The sequence below is a fragment of the Coturnix japonica genome, chromosome 3 (assembly GCF_054131305.1).
Source record: "Coturnix japonica strain WE chromosome 3, WE-NBRP24, whole genome shotgun sequence".
NCBI classification, from domain to species: Eukaryota; Metazoa; Chordata; class Aves; order Galliformes; family Phasianidae; genus Coturnix; species Coturnix japonica.
Window position 1 is genome coordinate 82,635,999 of NC_140665.1, and position 24,395 is coordinate 82,660,393.

General features: G+C 35.9%; 1 protein-coding gene across 2 annotated transcripts in view; it reads left to right on the top strand.

Moving 5' to 3' along the window:
• The window catches only part of COL21A1 (collagen type XXI alpha 1 chain), a 95,205-nt gene that overhangs the window by 30,239 nt on the left and 40,571 nt on the right, over nt 1-24,395 (top strand). Inside the window, exons 4-11 of one of the 2 annotated variants that reach the window (XM_015859231.3) lie at nt 2,923-3,091; nt 3,223-3,439; nt 5,359-5,532; nt 7,844-7,921; nt 10,248-10,256; nt 11,611-11,694; nt 14,062-14,124; nt 24,032-24,085. In XM_015859231.3, coding sequence (XP_015714717.2) covers nt 2,923-3,091; nt 3,223-3,439; nt 5,359-5,532; nt 7,844-7,921; nt 10,248-10,256; nt 11,611-11,694; nt 14,062-14,124; nt 24,032-24,085 — 848 coding nt within the window. Of the gene's footprint in view, nt 1-2,922; nt 3,092-3,222; nt 3,440-5,358; nt 5,533-7,843; nt 7,922-10,247; nt 10,257-11,610; nt 11,695-14,061; nt 14,125-24,031; nt 24,086-24,395 lie in introns of those variants that run through there. The other variant, XM_085542078.1, reaches the window with a different exon arrangement.

Sequence of the window (24,395 nt, forward strand, 5' to 3'; positions counted from 1 at the left end):
GAAAGGATGAGGTGTCTGAAAGGCAAATATGGCTAAAAGCATCCCCAGATACTTAAGACTTCCTGTCAACATCTTCTGGATGTTGACTATTTCTGTATTGCTAATGTTCTCCTGTAATAATGCAGAAAAGATTGTTTGTCAAGAATGCATGTAAAAATAATAGTCAATGTAGACCTCAGAGGTAGATATGAGATTTTATCATCTGAAAGCTTTTTCATGCTTCAGGAATGAAAAATGAAGTATCAGAAATTTATATGAAGTCACTAGAAGGGAATGAGACATAGCTGTAGGCTGGTGAGTTGCTGTGAACTGGAAACACAGTCCTGTCTCCAGTGAAAGACGGCTCTTAATTTTACCACTGACTTCTGCATCCTTTGTAATGGCCCAGTTAGATGTTGTCAGAATAGTCCTGGCAGAAGATGGCCCAGAAGACCCCAATGTGCCATTGAAATTAAACAGTAGTTTCTTAATGTATCATTTGACACATGCTTTATTTATATTTATTTGATTCAGAATAATGGCCCTCTCACATAAAGTAATCTAATTTCTGCATTGTTTGATTTTTAGAGCATATTTCTCATACTGTGACAGAGAAGATATTTATGCATTTGTTATCTTGTTAGCATATGGTCTTCTGTTGCCTGTATTAATGGCCATTATTTAGCTTTGAAATAAAGAACCTTGTAGCAATATCATGCAATCATTCTCTCTATGCTTTTTACTGTAAATAAACTTGAAAAACAAAGTGTGGTTATTTTTACTTATTATTGGAGCATGTGGACCTAAAATCCTATGTCTGTGTTTTGAGGCAAATGAGAAGGAATGTAGTGTTGTATTTTCCTTTTTGTTCCTTTTTCATTTTCATTGTAGCATTCAGATGGTAAGAGTTTTAATTTGCTTTAACTGGTGGGAATTATTGCAGTTCTTTCTTATACAATGAAGCAAATAAGTTGTAATGTATTTTTGTTTTGGGACTGCAGTGACCTTATGCTATGGAGAAAAAAAAGAAATCCAAGGGGAATGCATGCAGTTTCTTGCTGCTACTCCAGGTAGTTGTGTCATGTCCTGTTAGGGTTGATTGTCCTTTCCCATCACAGGTAGTTTGTGCATACTCTCTAGCTGAAGGTTTACTTGAAGTTCATGTATCCCACTTTTCCCACCAGAATGGAGATAGCTTCTCATTGCCCTTGCGTTGGCTAAAAAGAGAAGCTGTGAGGCATTGCTAGTCTTGTATAGAAATAAATGCCAGTCTAAGACCTGAGTTTTCTGGCCCCTCCACCATGATGGTGGTGAGAGAGCTCTCCACCTCTTCTTCGGAACTTATTCCTAATGTCCTTTTTATTTTTCTATGAAGATGTGTGTTTCAGAAGAAACAACGGAAAGTGAACAATGAAAACATAAATAGTCTAGCATAAGTTTAATGTAATGGAGCATTTTTGTTCTTTTAATTCATTTAATGCCATAATTCAGTATTGACTTTAGAATTAAATTTCACTTTTCTCTCTTGCACATTTTGAAAACAGTTTAATTCTGCTGCCTAGTATTGGTTTTTATGTAAAAAAGATTAAACAGTGATAACATTAAGCCTACTTTAGTTTCCACAGAAAAAATACCACACAGTTTTTGTCCAGCATCAAGCAGAAACCAGTGTAATAAAAATTGAGAAAATGGAAAAAAAAAATAGCTGTAGATAATCCTGACTATTTAAATTTTCAGTCTAATTTTGTAATTAGGAAAGAGACTGAATTAATCTGAATTGTTAATGCAGTAGAGTAACACTGGTTTTGACACCAAACTGAGTGGTGCAGTTGATAGACCAAAAGGGAAGGAAGGATGCCATCCAAAGGGACCTGGACTAGTCTGAAAGACCCGTGTGAACCTAATGAGTTCAACAGGGCCAAATGTAAGGTGCTGCATTAGGGTCAGGGAAATCCTAGGTATGTGTACAGAGTAGAAGAACTATTTGAGAGAAACGCTGTGGAGAAGCACTTGGAGGGTTCTGGTGGTCAAGATGCTCAATGTGGGTCAGCAATGCGTGGTTGCAGCCCAGAAGGCTGATTGCACCCTGAGCTGGGTCAAAAGAGAGGTAGCCAGCAGGGGGTGGGAAGTGATCCTCCTGCTCTTCTCTGCCCTGTGAGGGCTCATCTGGAGTACTGCATTGAGGCCTGGGGCTCACAGTGCAGGAAAGATGCAGAGCTGTTGGAGTGGGTCCAGGAAGGAAGGAAGATGATCAGAGGGCTGGAGCACTTCTCTTATGCAGATAGGCTCAGGGAGCTGGGCTTGTTCAGCATGGAGAAGAGAAGGCTCTAAGGAGACCTCATTGTGTCCTTTCATAAACTGGACAGGGATGGACTTTTTTCTTGGCCTAATAGCAAGAAGGGAACGTTTCAGTCTAAAAGAGGGGAACTAACTTTACTCAGAGGGTGGTATGAGCCACTGGTGCAGAGAGCTTCAGAAAGGCTGTGGGTGCTCTGGAGGCATTCAAGGCAAGACAAGATGGGGCTTTGGGCAACCTGGTCTAGTGGGAGGTGTCCCTGCCCACAACAGGGGGATTGGAGCTGGATGATATATAAGGTCCCTTCCAACCCAACCCTTTCTATGATTCTATTGTAGCATTTTGAGACCAAGAATTCTAAAGTATAAGCCCAATATTTTTATGAGTCAAATATTCTAATATCTTTTTAAGTACAATTAGTTGCAAATCAAAATAGCAGTATGTAGTTGCAGTAAAACGTGAAATCTCTTTATTCCTGCTTCATGTCTCAGAGGATTCTGAGTATCAGTTCTCTTGTACTTCAGCAGCAGTTATAAGTTTATTTTTTATTTCATGAAGGGCAGCAACAAAAAATTAGGTAGATAAGAGGTTACCTTTTGAATGTTTTAAGTTGCATTTTAACTGTATATGCATTTCTTACTTTGCAGAATCTGTTTGTCCAACAAGAATTCCAGTGGCAGCTCGAGATGAGAAAGGATTTGACATTCTTGTAGGACTAGGTGTGAAGAAAAAGGTTAAAAAGAGAATTCAAATACCAACTACTAATGCTAAAGCTTATGAAGTAACATCCCGTGTTGACCTGTCAGAGTTGACAAGGTATTTACACTGATAAGTAAGGTGCTAAGTGTGATAAGATTTTAATGTTTGTTTAAATTGAGAGAGACTTGTTTTAAGATTTATGTAAGTGTTCAAGTATTGGCCTTTTTCTTTTCCACTGTCTTATTTAGGAATGTGTTTCCAGAAGGTCTGCCTCCATCCTATGTGTTTGTTTCCACTCAAAGATTTAAAGTAAAAAAGACGTGGGATTTGTGGAGAGTTCTAAGCCTGGATAAGAGACCACAGATAGCAGTCACAATTAATGGAGAAGAGAAAACATTGTCATTCACTACAACAAGTTTAATAAATGGCACACAGGTTATTACTTTTGCTGCACCTCGTGTAAAGGTAAGAAATAGATCAGCATTGTGCTGGAATGCTCATTTAAATACACATTTTTCCTTTGCCCTTTATGATGTTTTAAAAATGCATGATTCTTATTACTCACTGCATAGGCATTTAAAAATATATGGTGGGTACTTTGCCCATGTTTCCTCAGCATCCACAGCATCTGCTTTGCAAGTGGTTTTTACTCAGCAGTTTCCAGCAGGTAGTTGTGAAGACCACAGAGAATTTTTTGCACACAGCTCTTAGTTTAACATATGCTGGAAAGTGCATTCCACCTTTGATGGTAGAGTCTAGAAGGTGAGAATAAGGGTAGTCCATTTTTAGTGGAAGTTTTTTTGTTAAGCATCTAAATTCCTTGCAAATGCATAATGAAATGAGTTACTTTCTTCTCTAGAAGAGCACAAAATGAGCTGGGTCTGGATTTGTTTAGCTCTCTGTTGAATAAAAATTCCTTTCAGCTGCTTATTTTTCTCACTGAAAGGATTCCCCTCTTTGTGTAAACACTTCTTAGTGTATTCTGTAAGTTTCCTCTCAGTCTTTTTTTCATTATTCCAGTGAAGTATTCAAGTCTGTAAGAAAGATGAACTAGGTTGCAGGAAGGAGATTAAATGTCTCCACTCTTGTGTTCATACTGGTATAGGAATACGCAGCCTAAAGAGTCCTGTTCCTGGCTCAGGGAGTATTATTTTAATTCAAGCAAGAGGGACACTTTGGCGAAAACAAACAAACAAAAAGAGTGGGAAAGATTTTCCGTTGGAGCAATGAGAACTATTGCAAATAAAATTGTAATCTATAAAATACATTTGCAACAGAGATGCTACATAGTGTGTGGTGCTCTGAAAGTAATGCCTCCTATTTTTTTATCTTGGCTCACAATGTCAAGGGCATATGTTGATGGTATGGCAGTAGGAGTTGAATCTTTCTGCCAATACTCCATTCCATTTCGTTGCTGAACAAAGGTGGCAGCAGTGGGGCAGTCTGACAAAAGGACATCTGACATGGAAGTGTCTATGAAGCAAAAGTGTGTTGTTGAATTCCTCTGTGAGGATAAAATGACACCCACTGACATTCACTGATGCTTGTTGAACATTGATGGAGACCAAACAGTGGATGTGAGCACAGTGAGGTGGTGGGTGGTGCATTTCAGCAATGGTAACAAGAGCAGTAGCTCACCTCCAATGGTGCAGACTTTTATAGGCGCAGCATGCAGGCTTTTGTTCATTGCTGGCAAAAATGCATAGCTAAGGCCAGTGACTGTTGTAAAAGAGTGTTTAGTAGCTGAGAATTTGCTCTATGAAATAGTCCTACTTTGCTTCTTGCATTTTTTGTAGTTTCCATGGAAATAAATAGGAGGCATTACTTGTGGAGAGACCAGTGTATTCAGTGAAGTGGAATTAATTTATCTTCATGCCTACAGAAGTTAGTAAAGATACCTAATGAAAGGGGCATGTTTAAATTGCTGTTATGTATATGGACTTACTGTGGGATTGATTTCTTACATTTAGTTATGTGGAAGGTGATCTAGGCTAGGCTAAATAGCTAAATTGTTATTGAAGTTAAGGGAAAGACTCAAGAGGGTTGTATTTCTTCCTATGTTGATTTTCTTTTCTTAGGTAGATGTGATCACTGCTTCTCTAAAGCTCTCTCTCATTTTGTTGCCTATGTAAATATACTCTTTGTTTAAATCTTAGGCTGAGGTTCTGTGATATGATGAATCTAGTACTTGTCCTTTTATAATAATTCTGAAGTACAGACTATTTATTAGCAAGTATAATTTTCTCAATTGTAGTGTTGCTTGACTAATACTCTGTTTTCCTGTGCAATTGTAAATATAGCTTAAGTGTTCAAAATTATTTCTATTTTCATTTAAATTATAAGTAATTTTGTTTTAAATGTTTCCATTTTCTTTGCTTTTTTAGACATTGTTTGATGAAGGCTGGCATCAGATTCGTCTCTTAGTTACAGAAGACTTTGTAACTTTGTATATAGATGACCAAGAAATTGAAACAAAACCATTACATCCTGTTTTAGGTATTTACATCAGTGGACTAACCCAAATAGGAAAGTATTCTGGAAAGGAGGAAACTGTACAGGTATGCATATGTTAAAAGCACAGTAATTCAAATGTCACATTATTGTATCTGTTGTACTGTATGTTAGCATTGCGTTGGTGCCTTATTTTTTCCTTCACTTACTCTTCTAATTTACAGTAGGTTGAAATTTAATATTTAAAATTCTAGTAGAGGGAATGTGAATTCTCAGAAGGACCCAGCACTACTGGTGTATTCTGTATAGTGAACTTAGCTGGTGCCTACAGGGGGTGTTGGTTTATGGTGAGTCACTGATATGATAACTGTCAAGAAAGGATGAAACTTGTCAACTCTGGCTATGTTGCACAGCAAATACTGGGTGCAGAAGGGAGCATCATTTTCCTGGTGTGCTGGGGAAAAAAGCACCAAAAACTGCTGTATTGAGGCTGTCCTTTATTCTGAGGAATGGTAAATTCCTCTTGCCTTCAGATATATGCAGACACCAAAAAGCTGATTACATCAGGCTATATAGGCTAGAGCAGTGGTGAGAATTGTAATGCCAACAGTGTTCCAGATGTTGACTAAGAAGATTTCTTCCATGCATTTATAAAAATGTGGGCAAAATGATGTTAACATTAACAATTAGATTGAGAATAAAAGAAGCATTACTAAGATATACTGAATCACACAAGTAGGCAGAGTTTTTCTACTCGTTTTGTAAGTCACAATTATATTTTTTTACACTTCAGTGCTTAATTTCATGACCCTTACAGCTCCTGTTAAACTATGTTAATGTGTTTTGCATCATCTTCGTTAACTCTATTCAGATGCCATTAATCATTTACTCTCAGTTTTGTGCATTTGCTGCCAGGCTTCAGTGCTATTATTATCATATTCTAAAACTGTACACGGAAACTTGGACAGCATACTGTGTGTGTGACTCAGCATTTCTGATAGAAATATAGTTTGTATGGCAACGCTCTTTATGAATAACAGTGAATGCTTCCCACGTATTTCTGGTAGGCACTTATTTCAAGGAAACCAGAGATTTTGGAGTTGTAATCAATCATCTCACGCATTTTCCATGTTAGTGCAGGATTATCTCATTCTCACACTTTTGTATATTCTAGGATTTTAGGGTTGGTTGTTGTATTTTTTTTTTTAATTTAATAATTTATTTATTTTTTTTGTTGTAAGTCTCTGCAGAATTGGATTTCCTAGCTTTCCCAACAATACAGTTACTCAGTTGAAGAATGTTATTAGCAAAACATTTAATCTAAAATAAAAATGAAAACGTTTTAGGAATGTAGCATTGTATCAGAACATCTCTTGATAGCAGACTAGAAAAAAATAGAAAATCTGCCTCATGTTGCAGTTCTGTATTTCAAAAACTACTCATATTGCTACATATGGTATTAACAGACTTGATATTCTTTCTTCCCCCTGCTTGTCAAACTTATGATCTGTGATTTCTTGTTAAGTGATATTGGGGCTTTTTTTCTCTTTGTGTCTGTGATAGCTTCACGCTAGAAAAGCTGGCTTCAGTGCTTTTGTTTTCCTATAGTGGCAGAGCAGAATAGCACAGATTTTTGCTTACCTGTTGCCAAAGTTTCTATTGGTTGCTTCTTATAATTTTACATCATGCACCTGAACACTAAATTATTCCAAATTTCAGGGACATTTTCTGATACTTCACCAAAATTTAGTAATCTTACATCTAGAATCACAGAATCAAGAAAGCTGTAAAAGACCTAAAAGATCATCCAGTCCAACCATTCACCTATTACCAATAGCTCCCACTAAACCAAGTCCCTCAACACAACACCCAGTCGTTCCTTGAACACCCCCAGGGTGTTCAGAAGAGGCAGATCAGTGTAGACATGTCTAACCAGGACTGCTAAGGTGAAAAGGGAAGTGCTGGTTTTACTAACTAAATCATAGGATTGCCAAGGTTGGATAAGACCTCCAAGTTCATCCAGTCCAATACTTGTTCTATTGTAACTTTCCAGACGGCATTGGCAACTGGTTTTGTTTGTGCTGTGCATGTTTGGGTTTATTACCAAGGACTGAGGGTATTTCTATTATTTTAGAAAACAAAATCTTGGGTTGATTATTTTTCTTTAAACAATTCTGTTACAGAATGTTGAATCGGTTGCACAAACGAATCATTGTGAGAAGCCTCACTTTAGGGCTCCTACATCTTTCATTGATTAACTTTAGTGGACACATAGAGCTTTCACTTTCAGTTGCTTTTTAATATTATGTTCGTTTTTTAAACCTGTGGAATGATATAAAGTAAGAAGGGTCTTGTTTAAGCATGTAATGTCAGACTGAACGATTTTTCTAAAAATGTCTCTTATGTCTTAAATTATAGTTTGATATACAGAAACTGCGAATCTACTGTGACCCAGAGCAAAATAATCGAGAGACAGTCTGTGAGATCCCAGGATTTGTGAGTACAATAGATGAACTTCTGTGACATACTTGGCTTTTTTATGTGTCACCGTTTGAAGCTGACTTAAGACTGCAGTATCAAGTGACCCACAATTTGTCCACTTTCAGCCTGAGTTTTGCTCAAACACATTTTAAAAGCTTTTTTCATTTTAGATATTTGACAGTGCTAATTTGTAACAGCAGTGTAGAATAATCTCAGAATTTTCAGTTACAATTCACGTACCTAAACATTTCAAGTTAATAAAACAGCTAGATTGCAGCAGTGTAAAATGCTTTAACTTATCTAATATATATTTTGCTACTTCCTCTGTGAAAATTCTGTATGTACTCAACATACTTATATTTTTAAATCACCTTTTCATATCAGAAATATCTATGCTGAAGTCTGTTTTTAACATCCCAGTGGCTGAAGTGAAGCCAATATTTTATGAAGTATGTTATTAATAAGACAGAAGTAAAATGCAGTTCAGTATTGCAAGGTTCTTACATGCAATTAGGAAGCCCATGGGTCTCCTTTGATTTTTTCTTTTCTCTTACTTAATTATACAAGGAAAAGTAAAACACGTGCAGACAAATTAGAAAATCACTTGTGGCACAGAGCTGTGGCCAGATTTTCTAAAGCATTCAACTTCCATCCCAAAATATTTGCAAGAACTTGGTTTATATCTGCAGTTTTTACTTCAAAATGTCATCCTTTGTTTGTTGCCTAAACCCGACTGAGTTAAAGATAGTTGGTGTACATGCAAAACCATATTCTGCACGTTGTGATTTAGTATATTCAGGCCACCTTGCCAATTTGAGAACAGAGCCTGCAAGTCTTCAACATCCAGATATTTCCTATTTTTTGCTAAATTTGCATAGAGTCACAGCTAGTGTGTTTGGCTTCCATTCAGGTAATGTTAACATTTCCGTTGTGATATGCACCCATATTAAAACCTTTCTAGAATTCAGAACTTAGGAAATAAGAAAATGGCTAGGTTCTTACTGTTCTGAAATCAAAGAATCACTCAGGTTGGAAAAGACATCAAAGATTGTAAAGTCCAACCTCAGCCTAACCATAGTACCCTAAAACCTTCTTCTAAATCATATCTCTGAGCAAAGAATCTCAGTGTGTATCTAGAACTAATGAACTCAGGAACACTCTTGCAGTTAAAGTTAGCTTTAAATATGAAGGAAACTATTTACCTGCACCGCATATCTTCTTGCTCTTTGCAGAATATGAGTACAATATAAAAAATAAACGGGAATAATTTAAAAAAAAAAAAAAAAAGCATAATCCTTAGAAATAAACACTGAAAAGTCTGTCGTTTTGCAGTCTCTTCAACTTGGCAAGATGTCTGAGCAAAAAGCTTACATTTTGCCAGTTTATTTTCACAAACTGTTGTAAATTAAATTTAGGCTTCACCCATGAAACTCTGGATTCCTTCAAGAAATAAACATTTTGGATGGTCTCCAAAGGGGTAATGAAATTTGGAGACACATGTGGTTTGTGATTGTATTCCATCACAGTGTGGTTGTGTCAGAGCTCCTCAACTAAGCTGGGGCTGTATGTAATATTTACAGCCTGAATTCATCCCCTCTCCCTGAGGCTTTAGAATAATTTCAAACTCCCACTATGATCCTTGGGGAAAAACAGTCTTCTCTAGACTTTGTCCAAGGGAAAGATTGAATTCGGAGAAACCTGTTTCCACTCACATTTTATAAAGATTGTGATTGTGATAACTGTGTGCATCAGAAAACTCCTGTATGTGGTGCAGGTAATGGTGGCTAAATCATTAAAATAGCCAATTTCATGTTTGATGTGATGAAATATATGGGGATTTTTTTTATGATACTACAGATACTGTGCAGTCACACAGGAAATCATGTTAGAGAAAGCCAGGTTTGACTCTGTGCTGCTGTGCATTTTCCCAGATGCTGAATTCGGGCAGAAACCAGGGATTTTAGAAATGCTTTAAGGATATATTTGGTTATTAATGAATGAGTATTCTTTTGATGAGAAGTTACTCCTGGCAACAGATTTGAGCAAAGTCTAAACGTTTGGTATATGAATATTTGCATTGTCCAGTTTTAATTTTAGTTTTGTCACGCCTTTTAAAAATTGCTCCTGGCAGCTCTTGTTTAGAGACTCTTAAATGATACTGAGCTTCTTGTCTGTTGGCAGCAGCTGTGCACAAATCTGAGAAAGTCTGAAAGTTTGAATTACAGATGCTGGATATTTACTGCTTCAAATCTATGACTGGTTTTGATAATGTTTACAAATGAATGGATTTTGTTTAATGCAAGTATTGTCTTATTCTTAAATATTGTCTTTCTTCTTTCAGAATGGAGAGGTAGGCACAATCCTAAACTGCTCAAACTCATTTTAAGGTAGTATGTGACTTTATATAACTTATTGTTATAGGGAATGTAGTCTTTGTTTTAAAAAATGGGTGAGGTTTACTAAGCTTAAAAATGCTGTTTTTCATTATTTGAAAAATTATCATTATTTTCATTACTCAGGGAGCAAATTGAAAATCAGTTTTCCAACATGGATTAGAAAAAATGGCCTGATTTTTTTTTCCCAGTTCAATTTGGAGTTGTTTTATTAACAGGGCTGGATACTGTTGCAAAGTGAATGGGGGTTCCTGGATCATACCAATGAGAGCTCCCTGAAAGGGAGTTGGTTTGAAGGCTTAATATGATAGTTACCCTAGCCGTGCTGGTAACTCCACTCATGCTTGGTACTATTATGAAGGCAATGTGGAACTGTGTTTTGAATAATCAATTGAGCCTAAGAAATAATAACATTCAGAGAACATTTTAAGAAGTTTGTGTCCTTATTGAAAATCCAGATAAAATTTTATAGAAAGTGCATTAGATAATAAATGCGAAGTCTGCTCTTTTGTATCTCGGATTCTTAAATTGTTACCTTTCCATATCTCTGAGAAATTACTAAATGAAAGAGAATTCACTGAATCTAGCCGCAACATATAAATTTCCTACAGATGCACCTACATTTTGGGTGCCTAGCCTTGAGTAAATGAATTTGATCTAGCAGCTCTCCCCTTTTCTGCCTTAGGTTTCACGTGATCTCAAAGGAGGGAAATAGGTACATCAAATGATCTGTTGAGACTTAGTGTTTACCACTGTTTGTATAGGGAGTGTAGTCTGGAGGAATTCACCTAACTGTGATGATGAGCACCCTTGGGGTACCAGGTAGGAATCAGGGGCAGCTGCCATACCCTACCTTTCCTGAAGTAGCTCAATGGCTGGAACATGTGTCCACAAGATGGGGAGATCTGGCCTTTATATCCTTTTCTGGCTTCTGTTAAATAGGTATATTTGATAAGTGATCACGCTTCAAATTATGAACATCAGTTAGTTTAGGAAAACAGTTTTGTGTGTTGTCAGATTGAAGGTTACCAAACTGCTTGATAAAAGATCTGTGGAAAAGCAATTTGAGTTACAGGTATCGGCAAGTATTAGTATTTGACTTTTTATTTGTTTTCTTCCTTGTAAAATGATGGATCCATACACGCAGAGTAGTTGGGGGGCAGAGTTCATGTGAGCTAAAAATTCTACCTGAACAAAAGAGTGAAAGCCAGGACCTATGCAACCTAAAAAAGAATAAACTCTCATAATGTGATGATATGTTTGTTCAGTGGTTTTGGCGTGTGTTTTGATGGTTGGTTTTACTCCTGATAGTGCATGAATGGCCCAAGTGACGTAGGCTCCACACCTGCCCCCTGCATATGCCCTCCAGGAAAACAAGGACCTCCAGGCCCCAAAGTAAGTTTCCATTCTTTCTTCTTGAGCATACAGTACATTTTTTTTCTCTTCTAGTCTCATGCTGACCATTCATAGTCGTGCAGGTTAAAAAAGTAGAATCCTAGTTACGGTAGTTCTGGTTTCCAGTGAATGAATATAGTGATTAGAAGCAAAAAGGTCAGATTTAGGCATTGTAACTCCAGATTGCATAAATACATCTTCTACTTTCAAATAAAATAGTTGTGATTATAAAATAGTGGTGTTGTTTATTCATTCATTTATTTTTATTTTTTACCAATCTTCAGCAAATGGTCTTGCACCGCTGGTTATTTCAGAATGAAGTGGATTGCTAATAAAGTAGTCTTTAAGAGAGAGTTTTCTTCCTTTTTTGTATAAGAAAAAATGCTTGCTGCAGTGTTCCACCTTTGCTGTTCTGATTTTTGTGATTTCCTGGTAGTGTTGGCCAAGGGTAAGAAGGATAAAGTTGTGAACTAGACTCGGGTCTCAGATGCCTGATGTGTCAGACACACATAGCAAGTGTTTTGCTGCTCTATCTTCCCTGATTACTGTGCTAAGCGGCGCTGTCCCCAGTTACTGTTTTTCCATTTATGGATAGATAAGAAGACCCCAAACTGCTTATCTTTTATTAAGGAAATGATTTAAAGAAAAGACTTTCATAATTTAAGTGGTAATAGTCTGCTGCAGCTACCTTATGTTAGAGGGCTGTTTGCTATTGTGATAATGGTTTCTAATCAGGGAATTGGAAACCACACGTTGGAGAGACCATTGTTATTTCGAATAATAGAATGTTTGTGGTGGTTTTTGTTGTTGGTGTTATTATTATTATTATTATTTTTACCTTATTTCTCCTTTAGCATATTAGAGAAAAAAGAGAAGGAAATATTTATAACAAAATTTTTGAAATCTACAGTCTGTAAAGCATGAAAAAGTATGAAATATCTGAACTAAGGTGATCTATGCAATTTTAATTAAGTATCTGTTTCACATGTGATCTTCCAATTGCATTGCAATATAATATTGGAGGTAATAAGACAGATAATGAAATGGTGCCCAACCCAAAAGACTGCAGGAAGAATGAAAAGGAAGCTAATTGAAAATCTATAAGTATCTCTTGAATACTGGACTTTGCAAGCTTATAGATTTAATCTTAATTTGTGTGTTTGTGATAATAAGGAAGTGTAATAGAATTAATTCATTTATTAACTTTGAAATACAAGTAAATGATAATTAAAATTGTTCAAGACAAAGACATAACATTTTGTAGTTTAGGCAGTGTAACTGAAAGCAAATTCGTTTTCTTTTGGATCTAAAACCTGGACTCTAAATTAATTTGGTCGATAATAATTCTAGAGAATCTACTATTACTTTAGAAAATTATAACTTAGTGGCTTTTTAAAGGGTCGCTATTCTATATCCTTTCCTATTTTGTTCACCATTACATTTCTCAGGCTTATGTGTTAAAATACATGTTTTTTTTTTCACAATGAATGCTTGTTCCTATTTCTCTTCTGATATCCTTCCTGTTTATAACAGTTCTGCAATTGTAGCTGACCTGAAGGTCTGTTGATGGATCAGACTGAAGAAAATTGTACTTGCTTAATGCTTGTGCAAGACTTAAATGTTTTGTTGACTGAGGCTTTAATGGATTTTTCAAGTCCAGATCAAGTCTGTTAGTAAAATAAACAGAGAACTTGAATACATTAAAACCCTAAAATATTGAGTAGGAAGGTACGTTCTTGCTCTCTGACAATCAAAACAATGCCTGAGAAATTGAGTTTTCTTTTCTCTTACTGTGGTTTTAACAGAGGTTAACAAAATAATTGCAAAGGCCTTATAAGAAGAAATCTGAAAAAAATACAATCTTGGTTTTTTTTTTTTCTGACAGCAATGTCTGGAGAATTTATTTAACAGGTTTTGATCTTAGCTCTTGTCTTTTCAATGCTTCTCTTTAAAAACCAGACTCAGCCAAATCTTTACTAAACAGGTGAGAGTTTTCTTCAGAGTAGAACTGGTAGAATAATAATGTTTTAGTAGAGATTTGATTAGGTTTAATTGTTGAAAATGATTTTTATTTATTTTTTTAGGTTGCTTATGATGTTGAGAAACTTGAAGGCGTATGTGATGATAGGTCAAACCTGCACTATAACACTGAGCATAGGCTTGCTTCTCCAGTTCCTACATCTGAAGTTAGGGATAATTTTCCAAGGGAGAAGGTGCAAAATCAGTTCTCTTTTCCTGTAGGAATTGCTCCTCAGTTGCACGCACCTGGGATTGCAGCCACACTTTTATGGGATGTATTATGGCTAAGGCTACTCTATGCTGATTTTAAAATGCCTTGTGTGTGTTAACCTGCTACTTTTTTTACAGGGAGATCCTGGGCAGCCTGGGAATCATGGTTATCCTGGTCAGCCCGGTCCAGATGGTAAGCCTGTGAGTACTACAAACTCAGTCATATATTTAGGTTGGATGTTAGGGGGAAGTTCTTCACTAGGAGAGTGGTTAGGCCCTGGAACAGGCTGCCCAGGGAGGTTGTGGATGCCCCGTCCTTGGAGGTGTTCAAGACCAGGTTGGACGGGGCCCTGGGCAACCTGATCTAGTAAAGGCGTATGTTTGGTGGCCCTGCTAGGCAGGGGGGTTGGAACTACATGATCCTTGAGGTCCCTTCCAACCCGGGTCATTCTGTGATTCTGTGAAAAAGCAAAACTAGAGGAGAAAATACATGTACTACTATAACAGATTCTGAAATATTGATGGTTTTGTTAATCACAGTATTTTTATCTCAAACAAAAATATAGATGTAATAACGTGAGATAAGCATTGTTATAAAGCAGAGAACAGGGTCTGAATTTTCCTGTTGAGCTTTGCATCAGTTTGTGCAAGTTAACGCCTTCTGACTATCAGACTTTTCTGTGTAGATTGTTTCCATTAGAAAGCAGTTTAGGGCAGCTAAAATATAGGTATAGGTACATAATATAAAAATATATTGTGCAGTTCTGAGCATTGTGTGTTAAAACATGCATCACAAAAATACCTGTATTTTGCCTTTCTTTTAACTTTAAGCTGACATTCCTGTAGTATGGATGGTAAATACTGGAAGAAAGTAGATGAATAACAAATGCTTCTAAAATAAAAATGACAGAGATGGTAGAGGTTAGTGTAAGTTTCATGTTTAACATTTTTACTGCAATAAAACTTTATTGAAAGCAAATAAATATATAATAATAGTCTAAGATTTAATTACAAAATAAATTAGATCTTTGAATCTAATTGGAAGCCTCCAAGACATCGCCATCCAATCTGCTCTGTTGAGCAAGATTCTGTTACAAGGCTGCAGACCTGCACTCACAGAGCAGTATTTTGTATCTAGTATCTGCAGAAAATACAGCTGGGAGGAATTCCAAATGGTATCAAGAACTAACATATAGAAAGATGCACTCAGACATCACAAAATTTAGGTTTCTTTTTAGATTAGAGAAGACAAAACAGTTTATGAAATAAGCATTGGTTTATGGACTGAGTAATTAATAGTCTGTGGTTTTGGTTGAAATTTAGAAGGGACACTAAGTTATTTTGGGCCATTTTTGTCCATGCTGGACAAATCAGAGAATCTTCTGAGAAGATCAACAAAGGGCTATATTGGGCTTTTCAGTTTGGCATTCTGTTATATTAATAGTTCTGTGCTGCGGAAAGATTGATGAGGCTGTTGTAACTACACACAATTTTAACTTCAATTTGCAGTTCCTTATCAATTTTAGTAACTGTAGTGAGTTGTTCTGTCTAAATAAACACTACCTGCCAACTTTGATGGCTTAATAAAACCACTAAGGTTCTATTTTTGTTAAGAATTTTTTTCGTATCAGTCATAACTTTCAATTCTGCATCAGCTAGAGGCGAAAACAGTGAAATTGATACTTTCTTTGAAGTGTGTATATTTTAAGGGCAGTAGATATAAATTTTATAAGAGAAAGCTCTGTGCTACACATTATTAAAAAGTTCTTATTTCTACTATTTTATTGCTTAATTACATGCTGGCATTGGTTTTTTTTTTTTTTGTTTTTTTTTTTTAGGGGTAGTAGGTGATAGGTTTAGCTGTGGTGAATCCTTTTAGAAGTAGAATTAATTTGAAAGGAAAAAGATAGACACTGAACACAAAAAGTGCAAATATTTCTAAAAATTGAGAATTAATCTGTTTTAAAACATAGACTTGGTATATTGAGATGTGCCAATGATAACCTTAGTGGTTCAGCAGACCAATGAGAACATAAGTATTTTAATAGCTCTACAAGTAAAGATCCTCATTTGTCCTGTTACATAATTCATGTATTTTCCCTGAGCTTTTGTTGTAAATAGATAACTGTTGCCTTCAAAGTTGAAGTAAAAGCTAAACAAAGCTAAACCTTCAAAATTTGAAGAAATAGAGAAAAAATCAGAAATGGAATTCTCAGTGCTATAAAATACATTTCTTTTATTCTTTTTTTTTTTTTTTTTTCTTCTTGGCAATCACGAAATTACAGACTTTAAATAAGAATAGGTGGAAACTAAACTTGGGAATTATGATCTACCGAAAATAGCCTTTCTGTTCAGTTGATTACTGATGATGTTTAAACTTCTGAATAGCATTCCTTCTGTGCACGTTTCTTCTGTACAAAGACAGCTGTACAAACTGCATCAGCCTAGAATTGCCTGAAAGAGAGCTCAACCATGTAGAATGCTAGAGGTAGGAGGGCAATGTGGATAAGCAGAGATGTCTTTACTCCAGCTAACTGATGTTTTGAAAAATAAAATTAAGTTGTATAAGTTTTTGCGAAGTCGAAATAGACTGGGTATTGGTAGGGAGCTGTCAGTTTCCGTTCTCTCCTTTAAAAAGAAAATTGACCTTATTTCCAAAGTGCACAGTCAGATAGTAATAGTAATAGACTTGTGCGGGTTGGAAGGTACCTTAGAGATCATCGAGTCCAACTCCCGGGATTCGAGCCTCTGTGCTGCAGAGCATCACTTCTACCACTTGCACCACAGGGGGATTCGAACCCCGGGCCCTGGTGTTGCAAGGCAGCATTCCTACCACTTGCACCAGCATTGTTTTAGAAAGAAGTTGTTACGACTTTATCTCACTTTTATTAACTGGTTTTCACTTCAGTGCCATGTATCTTCCCATAAGCACTGGGATTTGTAGCTGCTGAATCACGGAGGAGAAATAAATCGATGCTGTAGTCTTTCTGTAATGCTGTAATCTGGCAGTTATACTTTTTTTCCTGCAAGTGAGTCATCATGTGCATAGATGGGCATTCTCTGAACTTAGGAAAGATTAACAAAAGTATCTCAGACAGATAGTGTAGGCTCTAAAAGCCCTGCCAATGAAGAATTTTTACCATTTTGCTGTAATGAAGTTCATAATTTATTTGAAATGCTTCCAGTAAAATCCTATTAACTTCCTATTTTATTTTATTTTTTAAATCACATGTAGCTTTTTGCACTTGTTCTTTGTAAGGACATAATTGCAAGCCTATTAGATCATCTGCAGCTCTGGCCAGTACATTATTATTCCTTACAGTACATTCTTGAGTGTTTTCCAGGCTAGCTGTTAGCTGTGAACGACAAAAGAAAGACCCTTTAGGTACCCTGTGTAGGAAAACAGACCCCTCCTTTTGTCCTTTTCTTCTATTTTATTTTTTTATTTGCTAACACTACTAGCACTTCATCCTTGCTGTCAGTGATTTTCCTTGTTTGAGATAACTTTACTCATATGAATCGTTTTAGCTGTATCCCCTAGGGGAGCTTTGGAAAGCAATCTCTTAATTCAGACAGCACAATAGGCTTGCAGGTAGTTGTGTAGTCAGTGTTGTTTAATCAAATGGTTTTTGCATGGAAAGCTTTTCCTGGAAAGTCAATCTTTTTTGTTCCCAAACACATTTTTATATTCTCCTCTAAAGTTATTCCAGTTTGCATATCTGGTATTCATTTTCTTGGAACAGTATAACTGGTCAACAAAATGTTTCTTCCTGTGAGAAAGATTTTAGGCATGCGTTTATATGTAACTGATATGTAACTGGTTTTAAAGCTAAGCATAGGGAAAATTTAGTTTATTTTTCATGGACTGCCTAGATGGTTGTAGCACGTAAAGTTACTTTTAGTCTGAAAAGTTTCTAAACAATTCCCATGAATATCTTCAGTATTACCAGAAAATAACTGGTTTTTTGTTTTTTTTTTTGTTTTTTTTTTTTTTTTGCTGTAATACCTGGGGAAAGTGAATATACACGTGACATAATTTCAATCATTCTTGAATTTAAAAAAAACAATACTTTGGGCTTTAAGCTCTTTTTGGTATTATTTTCTTTCCTTTTATCTATGTCTCTGTTCATTTTTCTTACTCTGATACATATAGAAAAGATCAGTCAAAGTAACATAATTCTTTTCAATTAAAAATGTTATTCTCAACCTGAAATCATTTAATTGCCTTGCCAGGAGAAATTCCATTGGTAAATAAGTAGAAGGGTAAAAATAGTATTTGAATCTCAACTGGAACTCATTTTAATGGGAATTATTCATCAGAAAGAAGCAGCTGGAGTAGTTTCTGGCTCCGAGAATGCTCAGCTGCCTGACTGCAGTCACAAAGCTGTTTTTTATTCCCAAGGATACTATGTACATGCTGGGGAAGAACTCAAACAGCAATCACTTGTGGTTAATAAAGGTGATAGGTTATCAGTCTGCTGAAAGAAATGGAAAAATTATATATACTTACTTGTCGCTTTTTAACTTTGAAACTTATGGCTGACAAATATTCCCTATTTTCTTGTATTCCATCTAGTTTCATTAATGAAAATTTGGAACCATTTACCTTGTCTTTACAGTGTCCATAAGCAATAAGAAGTTTAAAATTAATCTGCTGGAGTTGGCTTTACTAATATGTGCAGATGCAGAGTTCATAAGCTATCAGAATTCTGGCATAATAAGTAATTTCTGGTCATTCCAATATTTCTTTTTAAAAACATGTAGAACATTGTTACAGCTGTACTACCCAGAGTTGGTGATAAACTGAGGACTGAATCTTTTATGAAGAGCTTAGTATAATTGCCAGTTATTTTAACAGTACTCTTGGAAGCAAAATGGATAATAGTTTCATGTGTACTTAGGATTACCTGTGGTATTGGTTGATTTGTCTGGGGATTTAAGTTGATATAAACTGCAGCTATTTTCTTCAGGAAACTTTTAGAAGCATATTTGATAATTCCACTAGAAAATGCTGCTTTGATTTCCAGATAAGTGAGTATTTCTTAGTAACACTGAGACCTTGTTATTGTGAGTGGAACTATGTTTTCTCCATTTTGACTACCACAGTCATGTAATGGCTTCTCTGAGACCTCCTACTTTGAAATCAGGGTGATACCTTGTGCTGACTTGTGTTGTGTACATCTGTGCATCAAGCAGTTCTGTACATTAGTGTAGATGCAAGTCCATGTGACTGTTTTCAGCAGTAGGTAAGGGCAGACGATAGGGTTGAACACGTAAACGATGAATAGGAAGTTATACATGCAGAGTACATTGTCTCATTTCCCAGCAGTCTAAAGCTTGTGAACTTTCCAAACCAGATATTATGATCTTGTATCTAATAGCCTTGAGGAAACTTTTCTTCTCCATGGTTCTTCAGCACAAGCAGATACTTATCACACAACGTCATGATCAGTTAAAATATTCTGCTGGAGGCTTAGAGCTAAGAAAACCTTGGCAGATGGTGGAGTAGCCAATGGAAGGAAGTGTAATCAAGTGGAGAAAGAACTAAACAGTACAAAGCAAAGCAAAATGGAAAAAGCAATAAATAAAGCAGGGAACAAGGTAATTAAAACTCTGTTCTGTACTTTTACCGTAATAATATTCATGTGATGACTGACCTTTAATCTGGAGTCACTTAACAATTTATGATGGAAGGTAAAAGATGCATTTAGTTACCTTTGGGATTTAATGCTCAATCTACCATTCTTTTTTTTTTTTTTTTTTTGTTTGGGTATGTGTAGGCAGAGAAGGTTTACTGTAACCAGTAGAAGCAGATGGGCAAAAGTGTTTTATAAGGCCTTGTTGCATAGCAGAGGTAGGAGAGAAGAGATGGCACTTGTTTTGATCTCCAAGTTGCCAGTGGAGCTATAATGTTGCAGAAGCTCCTAGAGAAAGGGCTGAGGCATGGTCTCCAAACTCAGGACCAGCTGGTATTCAGCATGTCCAGAGGGGCAGGAAAAGAGGAGCAGTGGGCCAATTAGTACAGGCAGAGAGGAGTGCTAGAGTAGATTGTTTAAGGATGGGGGAAAAAAATGCTCATTGAGAAAAATAGGAAGAAAAACCTAAGGAAAGAAACTTAATAGATTTAAGATGATAAACAACTTCTCAGAGAAAGGTTAAAGCATTTCATTCAAATTCATCATGTACGTTCTAACATTTCTGTTACCTTACAGGATTTTAGTTGCAATAGAAATGTTGCTGATGAGATATAAGGTCTTACGATGAAGTACAAACTTGAATATAGGCCGTGGATACTTGTTTGAATGGTTATAAAAACCTATTTCCTTTGACATGAATTGAAATACACAATGTATTTCCTGAATAGGGTTTAAAAGCTTTTCTTTTAATGCTTTAGATGCCCATTCTAAATGTAATGAAGATTTTCTACAAAGACTTCCACGTGGAGTCTGCAGACTTCTCTATCAGGATGTTTTCCCAACACCAAGTCACAATTTTTTTTTCAAAGTTGAATTCCATTATGATTAGTTACACCACCCTAAATAGTTCTATTTACTTAGTGTTTACAGTCCTTAAATATCTTTAGACCACTACTTGATCCATGGCTGCTTCCTAGCCAAACAGAGCTTGTTTACTTCTCCCTTGACTTTTCAAAGTAGACCTGTTGAAATTGCTTTATCATTTATCCTATTTGGTGACTTCTGAAAGTTTTCAATAAAGAAGTGTATAGTGCAATTACCAGATTTTATTTTAATTTATAAATACATTTTTTCATTTTACTTTATTTTTTACTTTATGTTTTCCTGATGTGATACACCTATGAATGCTGTCTGACCTTTTTCCCTTTAGGCATGCAAGTGCATTGAAGATTTACCTCTGACATTTACTCTGCTATTGTACCTATAACGTCTTTTGAGTTGGTAACTGTCATACACCTCTCTTGCTCTATCTTTTTAACCCTTATAGATAAACTAGCTTGAACTTCCCTACAAAGTTCTTATTTCAGTTATGATGTTGATGTTGCTAATTTGCTGTGTATGAAGTCTTTGACCTAAGAAATCTTTTCTGCTTTCCCCTTCAGAATTATTTGTAAATTATTGTCTTGCTGTCTAAATTCCAAAACTAAAGTGTATCTGTGATTTTGTTACTGTCTGGCCATTTGGTATATCAGCATCATGGTATCTTGCTGAATAATATATATTTTCACCTTTACAGGTTTTCAGTGACTTGTGATTTATGAGCACTGCTATCATCCACAACAAATTGAGGGGGAGATTTTGTATACTCAGTTGCAGTGATGAAAAATAATAAATGAGAATATAAACAAAATGCTGTTGGTGTAGTGCTGTTTGACAGCACTGATGAAACATTATAGGTGGGATTCAATTTAAGACACATTTGGCTTTTTCAGTGTGTGCAAGAGCACTAAAATTCCCTTGTTGTTTAACGTATTTATAACTGCTGTACCCCAGGAGGTGTGATATTCTCCTGCCACAGAGCACAGGGCCGTCTTGCCTGCAGCTGCTGCTTCAAAGGGGTGAATGTCTTCCAAATACGTTGTGTGTTTGACTTTTAGCACTCTGCAGATGTATAGGGGATATGAAAAGGCAGTAACTGCCTATGTTTAGGCTGTTACTTACCAAAACTGAGTAGCAAGATCAGGGTAAGCTATGATACTTTTCACACCATTTATGTGTCTTCTGTGGAATTGATAAGAGAAAACCAAGAAAAAATGAATTCTATTCAGTTGCAAATTGTGTATTTTCACCGTATCAGGAAAGTGAATCTTCAACTGAACTAGCTTGAACTAGTCAAATGAAAAGTGTATTTCCAGTTTTCTTCATTACGTAAAATATGAACTATGATACAGCTGCTCTTGGCGTGTGTGTATATATGTCACATATGCACTTCTGTTGAGGGGTCTGCAAAGTTGAGGAAAGAGGACTTTTTCTGGCTTTAATGAAAATGATAGGTCTCAGTGTGTAGGTTGTAGTTTGATAATCCATAATGTATTTGTCATTTACAATGTATGTTTTTAACAAGGAGTTTTGTGAGCAATAAGCAAGTGTGCATTAGGTTAACGTAAGCAAACAGAAGATTATGCAAACTGTCAGTGATAAAATAACACATTGCTACTTTTTGATAAGTGGAAAAAGAAGTATTTTGAAGACTAACTGTCTTAACTTACAGAAACTTGCCTGAAGAGTCATTAGGTTATTTGCACCACATGTCGATTCTCTATTTTGTATCTTATCTATTACAACTTTACATTGAACAAATACAATGAACGTGTGCTTTATTTCTTCTGAATCAGTATTAAAATGTCTAGCACTGAGATAAATGTGCAGTTCTGTAAGCTGAAAAATCTTGCTGTCCTCCATTCATCTCTCACATTTTGAAATTCAGTTCAGCCAGGAAATTATCATCTGCTATTTCTTCTCCTCAGAAGGAAAAGAAAGGGAAATTGCATTTCAGAGATCTAAAATATGGAATAAATTTTATTTATATAGGACTACATCCTACAGGAAGTCACACAAACTTTTTGCTTTCTTTGGAGTAGAAATAAAAGGACAAACTTTTAAAGGCATTTTGGCTTGGTAAGTTGTTTCAGCTACCCAGGAGCCTTATAAGCAATCTTGAAATGCTACACTATTTACAGCTAAAGCTGATTTTGCTAGAACTGCCTTGAGCATTAAAAGAGAACTGCTTGATAAAGAATCCGTGCAGGACAGAGACCTAGAATTCTGTTTACTTCTATATTAAATGTTACCAGCTGGCTCTTTAGGCATCTGCTCAAACATCTTTTGTGAAGAGGGCACAGAGAGTACTCTCTTGTATCTAACCAGTAAATAATTTTAGCTCTGTTTATTACTGCCAGGCATCTCTAACTTATTTGAAGAAGAAATAAGACATAAAAGTAGCCTTACTTGTATTAAAAAGGTTCTATTACCTCTTCTGCACTAGTGTGGAAATCCCCCTATAAAATTTTGTTTTTAAGACTGAAATTCATGTAGAAATGGGATTATTCTCTCTTTCAGATTAAACCAAGATCAGATTCTGGACAGCTGAAATTGAGTAGTCCATTTTTCTGGGGTTTATTGAATGGAATAATGTTCCCACTTAAAGAGTTGAAAGTTACTACCTGTTGAAAGGCTTCAGCCAAATAAACTCTGAATTTTATAGCACAGTTTCTCTTGTTCTATATGTTTTGTCAAAAAAAAAAAAAAAACCCCAACAAAAAAACCCCTTCCTTTTGGCTCATTTTTTTCACTGGAATGACATGCTTTAAATGGAATTAAATAGAATTCCCTATTCTTCAGTAGCTTGTCTTTGTTCTGGGGCTCTTCTAAAGCACTGTTTAATTCTTCACAAATAACTTGCTATTTTTGCACTATTTGCTGAATCCAATCTACTAGAACATCTCAGGCATACATTTGGTATTCTGTCTAGGTTCTCTTGTTCTTCAAATGCTGATTTCTAGTAAAGCATTCCTGAAATTCTCTTTTCATCTCATGAAATATGTAGTATTTCTTTTCTTTGTTCCAGTTATTCAAATTCCTTTTTTTTTTTTTTTCCCCACATGTATGGCCTGTTATGTACTTCTAAGTTCATAGCTAAGTGGTAACTATTGAGAATGGAATTTTTATTATTATTGGAATTTTTATTATTTGGAGGTTGAACTAGATGATCTTTACAGTTCCCTTCCAACACAAACCATTCGATGACTCCCTGATTATTTAGAGATATTATCAAATGAGCTGCATAATGCATTAGAACATGCCTTGTTCATTAAAGTTTTTTTTTCTGTAACTAGAAATAAGCCTTTTAAAACTCCTGGCATCCCTCAACTACTTTTGTGGAAGGAGAAAAAAAAAAAGGTGTAAAACTGATGTCTACATATGGTCAATTTGTTCTTTTTTTTTTTTTTTTTTTTTTTTTTCCTTATTGTCTGAAAAGATACAGTGAGCTAAAGTTTGGAGGCTGCTGAAATGAAAATTTACTATAGCTGAAATCTTGTTCTCGAAAGTAAGATTCTAATATCAGTTATTGAAATTCAAATTTGTGAATATATCTTACAAAAAAATCACAACTCTTGGTTCCTTTTTTTTAGGGTTATCAAGGATCAGCAGGAACTCCAGGAATCCCAGGAACTCCGGGGGTTCAAGTAAGATCCTATGTAATTTTCCACTCTACTCAGCACTGTTGTATCACAATGAGCTCTGTGTGCAGGTCTAGATACTGCAATATAAGGACATAAAAATATTAGAGAGTGCCCAGTGGAGGGCAAAACAGATGAGGAGTGACTGAGGTCAGCGACAGGGCCTGAGGGAATGGCATGGAGCTGTATCAGGGAAGAGGTGGGTGGAGGAAAGGGATAGGGTCTGCACCAGAGGGCCAATGGGCTGCCCAGGGCAATGGACACAGCCCCAACCTGCTGGAGTCCAAGGAGCATTTGGACAACACTCTCAGACATT